Below are 10,980 nucleotides of genomic sequence, written 5' to 3' on the forward strand. Positions count from 1 at the left end.
TTGAGGGGCTGGAGTGTGTCCAGAGAAGGGCAAGGAAGCTGGTGAAGGGTCTAGAGCACAAGTCTTATGAGGAGCAGCTGAGGGACCTGGGGTTGTTTAGCCTGGAGAAAAGGAGGCTCAGGGGAGACCTCATCGCTCTCTACAACTACCTGAAAGGAGGTTGTAGCGAGGTGGGTCTCTTCTCCCAAGGAACAAGCGATAGGACGAGAGACAAGTTGCATTGTCTCTTAACGACAAGTTGCGCCGGGGGAGGTTTAGATTGGATATTAGGAAAAATTTCTTCACCGAAAGGGTTGTCAAGCACTGGAACAGGCTGCCCAGGGAAGTGGTGGAGTCACCATCCCTGGAAGTATTTAAAAGATGTGTAGATGTGGTGCTTAGGGACATGGTTTAGTGGTGGATGTGGCAGTGCTAGGTTTACAGTTTGACTTGATGATCTTAAAGATCTTTTCCAACCTAAATGATTCTATGATTCTTTGAAAAACTTTCTCTGGAAGCCTGAGAATAATGGTGCCTTGTATTTTGGGAAAAGATGGCAAAGGAGTGAATGGATTTCCGAACTATTGACATAAAGACTTGAAACCCACGTGAACAGCCAGGATTGTGTGCTGAAATCTTGTTGGCATTCCCCTTGGACTGCAATTACCTGGAAGCATTCTAAATATCTGTCACAGTTTCTCAGGGTTGTGTATCTTTAAACAGGGATGGCGCTGATGGTAGTGATGAAGGCCAGGTGGCATGTGACATGAATGTAGCCCTTCCTGGCAGAGCTAAGTCATCTCATAAAAATGAAGACCCGTCTGATGATGAACTGGATGAATATGACTTGGAAAATTATGATGAAGAGGAATACAGAGGTAAGAAAAATTTCAATGTCAGATATGCAGTGTAAGTGAAAAACCTTTTCGCTTCTTGTTGTACTTATGACATTAGTATCCTAAAACTACACAGTGCTATGTTTCAAATGCTGGAAATTTACATTTTTAAGTATTTGCTTGTCCTAGTTTCGGAAGTCATTTAGTGAGTGAAACAATTCAGTGTCCCCCTGCCTGACACTAGAACCGATAGCAGTGTTGGAAAGACTGTCACTCCCCCTGCTGTAGTGCTGGAGCAGAGCAGCAGAAGTCCCTGAAAGCACTAAGCAGTTTAGCTTGCTGAGGTTCTTATGTTTGGAACTTGGAAGTTCATTTAGCCCACTCCTGATATTTTGCAATACAGGTAATACAGGTATTGGCACAGGAGTTTCTAACTTCAGCTGTCATTGACATGTATAAAAAAATGTTCTGAAATTCCCATCTAGGTGATATAAAACTTGGAGACTCTTTGGCTGCTCTGGCAGTATATGGGAGTAATGATCATGATCCTTACATCACTCTAAAAACTACTGTAAGTACTATAAAAATGTTAAATATCTTAAACAGTATAAACTTAAAAATCAGTTAAATTTTCCACACTGCCTTAGGGTCTGTAAGTGCTTGCCGTCCTTTTCCAAAGGTGTGCCAGATTTTTGATCAGACGGAACTCTTTTCTTTTAAAGTTGCTTTGTGCAGTCCCCTCTACGTGTGCTTTTTACGTTTAAGTCAGATGTTAAGGTGAACTGGCTCATTCTTTAATCCACATAGTTCTGTAAGTGGAGGTGGTTTGTCACCTATCTACTAGGACCCGGAAAATGTTTGAAGAAATAACAAATCTCAGTATCTGAGGCCACTAACGACCCAAATTAGAAAACTTTCCAGATTGCAAGACTCTTACACCTTCCACCAGTTTGTGGAAGAAACCAAACTGAGGTGGACTCAGGCTACATGTCAAATTAGGAGTATGGCATGAAGAAATATGTCACTGTTTATTAAGCGTATATGCATAGCATACTGTGTTATCGACTGTTTCTGCCTGTATTAGTTTCCACCAAGTATCAGATGGGGAACGTCTTTGCAGGAGCTGGCTTTGTAGGAGCTTTGCAGGGGGTGAAGAAGTCTCTGGCTGCAGTCTAACACAAGCTAGCTGTGTCAACAGCGCTGTCCTGTTATGCAGCCTGTTTGTCTTTTTCTGGTGAATAGGAATGCAGCATGCAGGGCATGAGGTAATCCTTCTGCTCTACTTAACATCGGTATTGCCTTAGCTAGGATATTTGGTACCTCTTCAGAAAAGATATGGAGAGATTCTAGAGAATATCCTGCAGTTTAGTTCAGAAGGATAGATTGCAACTTTTAATCGACTTAATTTACATGGAGAGATCACAGAAATCGGTTACAAGGTGAGGTTGCGTGAGAAGAGACAATGTAATCTAGAGAGCAACTAGGAGAAACTATGATCATCTGGGGCAGGGCGATGGAGTAGATGAATTTTTGAGACCTCTTCTAAGCATAAAGATTCTGAGATTTTTCGGGGTGCTGTCCTTTCTATACTATTTTTGATTCTTTACAAAGCTAGTAAGATTGAAAGAAAAGAGTAGCTGTAGGCTTCTACCACAATGTCTGATTTGTGTGTCAGGGGACTTTGTCAAACGTGTGGTCTCATACAAGGAGTTGTTATGGTGACTTCACATACTGTAACAAAGCTCAAGGAGGAAGGTATACGTCTTACCTTTAAAACGAGTTCACTTGCTATGCGCACTTTGGGGCGCTGTATGTTTTCTCTGTGTTCCACTGACTGATTGATGATTTTTCTTGCTCCTGTGTACCAGTAGAGGAGAGAAATGCTTTAAAAGTGGTTCTTACAGTCAAAGAGGTATTTGCACAGGGATTCAGCAAGAATATGAGCTGCTTTTATTCTGTGTCAGAAAAGCTAACTTTCTTCCAGACATAGAAAAAGTGAACACCTTTTTCTCAGGCCTTTCTTCCTACATTCAAGTCCTTTCCTCAAATTCTGAGGAATACTTTTTAGTGCTTCAACATGCATTTTTTGTTGTCTTTTGGTGTTTACTACTGGTACTGTTGACAACTAAGTACTGTGCAGCATTAAGTTGATTAATTCAAAGAATTGCAGTACTTAATAGAATTCAAATATTGAAAAGGTGCTTGAAGTGAATAAAAAAGAAATTAAAAGCTTGCAACAAGAAGTCCAAAAAGTCTTGTATGTGTTGTATATTTGAAGGATGGCACTCTGTTTGTGTAAGACTATTGACTTTTATGTACGGTTCTTAGTTTTCCACTAACAAAAATTCCCTGCATGCCTTCCATTCCTCAGTAACAACGAAAATTAGATGAGAGGTTACATCTGTTCTGGTACAGCTGAATGCCCAGTATAGCTGTAGGCAGTACTTTTCTGGAAATATTTTCCAGAAAGTAGGCAATGCTTTAATGCTCTTGGAATTGCTTCCTGGATGTGAACAGCAATTACAATATGCTTATTGTGTAAAAAGTTGTTACACTTCATAAATGCTCAAGGCAAGAGAGCACAAGGGAAATAAGCTATGTATGTGGGCTCCTGGTGGTGATTCTCTTTTCAGCAATGGGCTGCATCATGGTAGCCTCAAAAGAAGGCTTCATATTTGGTAATTAAACATCTCTCTAAATCCACCTAGGTCCACGTAAACAGTTGTTCAGTCTATATAATAACTATTCAATCTCCCCATGATCGAGTCTGGTTCCTGTCTTTCTCTGTTTACCACCATAAGATGGTTTTAGGCGGGTGGGCAGCAGGGTATTGGGTTTTGAGTGTTTTCAGTTACAGTTAAAAGTTATTATTGATTCAGCCTTTTGAACGTGTGTAGTTTTGTGCGTTTATGTGCTTTGCTTAACATCTGTTGTCCTCTCCGTTTTGCTGTTCAGGATCAATATGAACAGGAGGACTTTTTGATTAAGCCCAGTGACAATCTTGTCCTTTGTGGCAGAGCTGATAAAGACTACTGTAGTTTGGAGGTCCATGGTAAGTAACATAGGATTTGTTCCTTACAGTGAACTTAGGGAATATTGCCTATCCTGTTCCATATGGCTGTGTAGAAGGGGGGAGGTGTTTTTTCAAAGTTTTTTTTCTCCCCATCTGCCCTGTGTGTTTTGTCCTCTTTCCTACATCATGGTGCTTTAACCACTTTCCAGAACTAGAGTATTTAATGTGGAGTTACTGTTATTTAGAGGATAGCGTGCCTTTATCAGGCTGTATAGCATTTCCTTTCCTTGTTTCATTCCTAATGACACTTAGAAAATACTATGGCATTTTTATTCTCTGAACATATGCTCTTTCTTCCAAACAGTCTTACTTTCCATATCGTACAAGCTTCCTCTAGTGGTTTGTTGTTGGGTTTTTTTTCTCCTTGCTTTCTCCTTTCTTCTTTAAATGTGCTTTCCACTGCTAGGAGTAGAAGAATCAGTACCTTTCTCATCTTAGTTTTAGAAGAGATGATCCTTAATAAGGTCTGAATATCGCTTGTTCTAGAGAAGGGTTTAGTTTTACTGCGTAAAAGATTTTTCTGTTGCAGCAAGGAGTACTACTGGGTGTGCTGAAGTTACCATCTTTTCTTATGGCAGTTCTTTGGGGAATGTTTCTGGCTACTTCTGCTATGGTACATGTTTCTGCAAGCAAAGTATTCTGTTCTAAGAAAAGAGCAAGACCACAGTGTTTGAAGGCATCTCTTCAGATACCAGCATCTGGCGTTTTCTGTGTCTGGAGGTGTTTACAAATTTTATTAAGTGTGTTGTTTTCCCTGTGTAAACTTATAGAACAATAGCACAGGCTTCTGCAGTTTATAACATTGGGTAGCCCTGTCTTAGTTCATTACTAAGACTACTTAGTTAACTGAAGACTTTAGTTAGTATCTGAACATCTGTCACGTGCACTTAAAAATGGCACAGTGATTTTGTGTCTGTGATGATACCATTTTATTAAAATAATTAATGGGTTTTACCTGCTATCCAGTTAATAAATTCTTTTATTATAAGGAGAAAAATAGCTGGCTAAAGGGAATGCTGTGTTTATTATATGGCTGCTTTACCGAAACTCTTCCTGTATCTCAGTTACAACCTGCTAAAGGTCACTTCATCTGGCTTCTTCAGCTTCCTCTAATTTGAAAACTGTTTGTCTTCTACCTTCATTTCCCCTGTGATTGCATCTGGAATTATTTATTTTTTTTAAATTGCTGATTCTGTAAAATGAATGTCTCAACCTTCATTAATGCATCCTGCTGTAGAAAGTGGTGGTGGTGGATACAGAGCATCTGTTTTGAAGTGATCTTACAAACAAAGTAGTATAGTATGCTAGGAATAAAGTATTTAAGCTTTGCTGAACTTGTCACTTCTTTATCTAAAGTACACAGGAGTATGTTTGTTTGTTTTGTGTAATTCTGTGAGGTAACATTAGTACTTGGAGGCTCTGGCCTCAACACTAAAACTCTGGACACACTGCGAATTCTAGATCTCCTTGACAGTTTAGTGTTTGCCACATCTGCCTTTTGCAGAAGTGAACTGTTTATGGTTGCTTGCTATGCCTCTTCACTGATGTCTTGTATATCTTTAATTCTTTTTCAGTTTATAATCATGAAGAGAATTCATTTTACGTACATCATGATATCATCTTGCCTGCTTACCCTCTAAGTCTGGAGTGGTTGAACTTTGATCCTAGTCCTGATAGTGCAGTAGGTAAATTGTAAAGGATACCGTAAATGTCCAGTTAAATAATTTTTGCTTGAAAAGTATATAAATGTAATGTTGTCACTAAATAATTTCTTCCAGTGGTATGAACAGAAATAAAACCAAGATATTAAGACGGAAAAACTGAATATCAGGGTTTTTTTGGTTTGGTGATACAGTCATCTTAGTGATGCTGCCATAACAAGTGATTTGACTAAAACACTGGTTTTATTACAAATAATTAAGTTACTGTCAATTAGCAGACCAGAGCAAGCTCTTCTCTAATCTGCTTTATTTTCCATTTGCAAATGAAAGGTTGCTTTTGTTCAAAATTGTTATGGCCAATGCAGTTGGTTAACTGTAAAACACAGCAAAATTTATATATATATTTATGTATTTAGTAACCTTTTTCCTGTGTTTTACAGATTTTTATTTTTTTCTCATAGCACAGGGAATGTGTTTTTGGGGTTTTTTTTCCTTAAACATGTGGAACTTTATATAGCTTCTTTGAACAGTTACTTGTACTGAAGGGGAAGTGTATTGGAGAGCAAGTACATTTTTTTCTGGCAACATCTGCTGTCAGTTGATATTTTTAGATTGCTCCTTGTCAGTTATAATCATCAAAGATGTTCAAATAGAAGATTCTAGCACATAAGTATAAGTTTTACTTACTCAAAGAAATAAGCAACAGCTGCATTGCCAAATATGCTGCTTCGTAACTCTAAGTAAATGTCGTTGCATTTGGGTTTCTGCTTGTAGGAAATTATGTTGCAGTGGGTAACATGACCCCAGTTATTGACATTTGGGACCTTGATATAGTAGAATCCTTAGAACCAGTCTTTTCTCTTGGAGGCCAGAAAGAGAAAAAGAAGAAAAAGAAAGGAAAGAAAGTAAGTATTGCAAAATGGTTTATCTGGTTGGATGGAGGAAACTTAGAGCATGGATAATGTCGTTATTACTTTTTTTCCTACACTGAAAAAATCATAGATAATCTGGTTTAGTTCCATCTGTCATGTTGAAGGATGGTGCTTAGACAGGTTACAGAAGATAATGTCGTGGTCGTCTGCGATAGGTTAAGATTAGTATTTTCCTGTGACTCAAAGAGTTGAAAAGGCATTGAGCAATAAAGGACAAGGTTGACACTAATAAAGTATATTTACTCAGTATTCATCTGTGTTAGCTTTATCTATCTAAAACTTAAGCATATTCTAAGCTAGTCATCGAGATTGTCTAAGGTGAATGCATAGAGACACCCCCAGAGAATGGCTGAGTTTCTTTTGGTGGACTGCAGAGAAAACCTTAACTACCAAAGAGGAAGACTGAGGTTTAGGCTGGATGCTAAGTTATGTGAGATGAATCTGACCCTCATTGTATGCCTGAATGTGTTGTTATGATTTGTCCAAATTCTTTGGTATGTAAAACAAGTATGGAAGATAACATAACTTAAATCTTCTAGACTTTGCTTATAGTAGATGCTTCAGGAAGTGCTTAAAAGACTCCCTGGAGTAAATAGGGAGGGTGAACACTGGGTATATAGCTAAACTTAGTTTCCCAAACAAAGGAGCACTGCAGTGTTAGTCAGCTAAAGAACCGTTCTGTGTAATTGTGAAGGGGGTTTACTTCTTGAGCTCTCAGACTTTCTAGTTTTAAAAACAATAGAAAAAATATCCTTGGAAGGGGAATTTGTTCTGTGAAACTTGCTTCTGAAAATCACCGAGTTATCAGAATTGCTGTTGAAGATACCATTCATAAATGTTACCTCAGTTTGAAATGCTAATTGTTCTCTGTATGGATAATTAAAGCCTGGAATTAAGAACAGAAGAGGAATGGGGTGGCTTATGGGTGGTTTCCAATTGCTGTCCCAGTAAACTTTGAAGCTTAACCATTTTAAATTAGAATTTGTAGGAGCTGGCAGTTACAAGGGCCTAAAGCTCAGTTAATTGGGAGGAGGGAGAGAGAACTGCCAGGCGTGTTTAGAAAGAAGCTGAAGAAGCTGCACATTAGCTGGAGACAATGAAATTTCTTCTACTAGCCTGAAGGGAGTAACCAGTTCTGTAAGCCCACCAGCTGTGAATGGAGCAATCTGAGATCTGGGGTAGGAGGCGAGGCGCAGGTACTGCAGAGACAGTTCTATCAAAAGCCTTGTTGCAGCAAGTGAGAATAATTTAAAACATGAAGTTGTTTGTGAAGGGATTAAGGAGTTCACACTAATATGTTGCAATGCTTGATTTCCATTGAAGCTGTGATTTTCAAAAGTGTGTTGTATCTGCATACACAGAGTTTATCTTCAGAAGGGACAGTGAAAGGACATACTGATGCTGTGCTTGATCTTTCATGGAATAAACAAAGCAGGTAAAAGAATACTTGAATAACAATGGATGGTTGCAAATTTGTATACTTTATTAGGCATACATTTTTCACGCAAATCCAAAATCTTATGTAGTATAACATTGAACTTGAAAGCTGTGCTGAAATGAATCAATTCTCAAAAATACATCCCCCCCCTTTTTTTTTTAACTAAAGTCTTGATTTTTTTTTTTTTTTTTTAAACCTATATATTGCTGCAGGTCACTTTTTACTTGCAAGTTGTCCAGATGAGGGCAGGGCTCAGGTGGGTCTAAGCCATTTGTTATGTCGGCTACATGTAAGTCATACGCACAAATTGGAGAAGCAGAAGGGCTGCCCTGGTCTGTGCCAATCTGCCAATGACCTAAACCGCCATTTGAACAGATAGAAGTACATTTATAGAAGGAAGTCCTTGCTATGCTGGTTTTTTTTCCTCTGGCTATTGCCCCAGAGCTGTGAACAGAAGAGAGAGTGTAAAAGCCCTAGTAGCACAGTTATAGAAATGACTCTGACCTTTGGGTTATCCTAGGCAGAGAGAATTCCCTGTTGCCTGAATGAACTAGCAATGAAGTGCTGCTATTGAAGCAACACGAAGCTGGCCCATCTCGGGGGAGAGGTCAAGGACAATGTGCTGACTGAAATAAAGATGCTGCCGTTTTTTATCGCTTAGGTGGTTTTTAACAGTTCAGCTGTCAGAGGATCCTCAGCATGGGCCTTGAAACTGTTCCAGTCAGACACAGGCTGATTTTTTTTCTTTTTTTTTTCCCTGCTGTCATAAATGTCTCTGAAGATACACATAGTCAACTCCGCATACTCCTGATGAGCAGGTCTAAGCCTTCACTTACAATGCTTTGTTATCTAGATCCTGAAGAAGGAAACACCCACATAGACATGCAGTAAATGTACATAAATTGCACTCTTAATTTATAGTGCGTTGTCTATTGTTCTTAAATTATACATATGCACGGAGTGTGGTAGTGATCATTCCATCAGTGTTACAAAAGAGTAGCTTTCGTGTACCTAGAAACAGTTGTCTGGTGATAATACAGAGACAAGTCACAAAAATTACGGCTACAAGAGTTAAGTGTCTGGAATGCATAATTCTGTAATGTGCTGAGTTACGAACTCTGATACTGGTCGATCTTCCAGGAAATAAAAACAGCCTTGAAGTGGGAAGCTGAAGGGCAAAACAAGGAACTCCTTGGAGCAGCTTTGTTTAAATGTTTTGTTGTTGTTTTTTAAGCAAGACATACTGTGACAGCTCTCTATAAATAACTTTCTGCCTGGAGGTCATAATGATGTTACTGTAAAATGTTCTCCTAGCCTTCACTATGCATTTTCTTAACTTCCCCATGTAACAATGTTTGGGAGAACAGTGTTTCCGGGAGAATGTTAGCTCTTTCAGTCAGAAACACTTGGTTAGTATTAAAAAAAAAAAAAAAGGCGTGGGGGGAGCAGTTTCAATCAGAAACAGCATGTTGAGGTAATAGATCTGTTTTTAAGAGCAATGGTAGCAATTGTACTGTGTACTTGACAGGCCTTTGGGAATGTTTTGAGTTTTTTCTGATTAAACTTCTAAACTGTGTTTATTGCTTTAACACAATTGGTCAAATTTAAGTTGAAATGTGGGGTCTGTAAACTGACTATAATGTTAGCGGTTCCTTTCAGCATTCTGTGAAGGATGTACAGCGTTGTGTCTTCAGTAGTTATATAAACACTCAGATATTGGAGAGCAAGATATTTTAAAAACGGGTTTGTCTGGCTCTTGGCTGTATGCATATGCAAATAAAACTAAGTTGCAAAGGTAATGTTTAAAAATACTGTCTTAATGTCAAAGGAAAGGAAGTGCTTAAAAGCTTTTCTTGCTTTGTTTTGTTCTAGAAATCTTCCAGTAAATGATATTTTAAGTGGTGTGTGGGGGGAAATGGAAGCAAGACTGTCAATTATTATTTTAAGTGTTGTACTAATATAATGTAATATAGCCTGTTTGTAGGCTTTACTTGCAACTTAGAACCATCTTCACGAGTTGTCCCTCAGGCTTGAGATTATGGTCTATAGGCCAAAGTGTACTTGATCTCAGAATCAGGCTCTCTATGTATTTTGGATTTTTGACCATTATTTGTTTGTATCTGTATAAAGATTTTTAAAACTTACTTTTTGATCCATTATCAGGAATGTTTTAGCAAGTGCGTCTGCTGACAGTGCTGTGATTCTGTGGGATATGTCTGTGGGTAAGCCAGCAGCCAGCCTGATGCTACATACAGACAAGGTATGTAATAATTGCTGTGTTTCTTCCACTGTAAAATACAGAGAAAAAATAACTGCAGTTTTTCATGAGCTGCTTGGTAGCGAATGCGTAGAACAACAATTCTGTAATTTTCTAACAACTGTGCAGAATTCTTTAAATTTCTCAATTAGTTGCTTTGGCGAACAACACCGTATTTGCTTTTAAAAATGTTATTTAGCTTATCCTTTAAAAAGTTTGCAAAGATTTACAGCAGTTTTTAAAACGCCTTTTGTGTGAAAGCCCTGATGGTTGGGAATCTAATAGTGCTGGTATAAGCTATAAGCTAAAAAAAATAGATCTCTGAGCACAGGTCAAACTGTAACTCTCTCTTAAGGAAACAACGAGTGTCGGTTAGTTTGTTCTGGGTGAGAAAAGTTTAAGATAAATGATACTAAAGTACCATAGTGATGGGTACTTCAGAAATAAATTCATCTCATAGTAATTAAAATGTGAAAGTTAGTTATTAATAGCTATAACTTTATTTTGCTGTTAACAAAGTCACTGCCCTTGGCAAACCCTTGATTTTTGCTTTTTGCTAACATCTGCATTTTTCCCCAAACTGGAAGCAGCTATTCTTTTACTGCCTCCGGCTTATTTTTTTTTAATATGTAGGGCAGAAAGGGGGCATGTGGTTCTGTTCAGTTAAATTATATTGGAAAATATCTTGTTTCCACTGGGTGGGGGTGTTTGAAATAAAAATAATATGCATTTATTGCACTGTTTTATGAGAAATCTGAGCATCAACAAGTTTCATAGGGGATTTGGGGGGGGGGGAATGTGCTG

At 38.3% G+C, this 10,980-nt stretch overlaps 1 protein-coding gene across 1 annotated transcript in view; it reads left to right on the top strand.

Moving 5' to 3' along the window:
• Window positions 1-707: 707 nt before the first annotated feature.
• PWP1 (PWP1 homolog (S. cerevisiae)) overlaps window positions 708-10,980 on the top strand; it is a 17,636-nt gene continuing 7,363 nt past the window's right edge. The window contains exons 1-7 of the mRNA XM_009332973.1: window positions 708-857; window positions 1,301-1,386; window positions 3,771-3,867; window positions 5,463-5,573; window positions 6,324-6,454; window positions 7,843-7,916; window positions 10,083-10,179. Of these exons, the coding sequence (XP_009331248.1) occupies window positions 746-857; window positions 1,301-1,386; window positions 3,771-3,867; window positions 5,463-5,573; window positions 6,324-6,454; window positions 7,843-7,916; window positions 10,083-10,179 (708 nt within the window). The 5' untranslated portion in view covers window positions 708-745. The remainder of the gene's footprint in view (window positions 858-1,300; window positions 1,387-3,770; window positions 3,868-5,462; window positions 5,574-6,323; window positions 6,455-7,842; window positions 7,917-10,082; window positions 10,180-10,980) is intronic.

The sequence above is a fragment of the Pygoscelis adeliae genome, unplaced genomic scaffold (genome assembly GCF_000699105.1).
Source record: "Pygoscelis adeliae isolate BGI_AS28 unplaced genomic scaffold, ASM69910v1 Scaffold38, whole genome shotgun sequence".
Lineage (NCBI taxonomy): Eukaryota > Metazoa > Chordata > Aves > Sphenisciformes > Spheniscidae > Pygoscelis > Pygoscelis adeliae.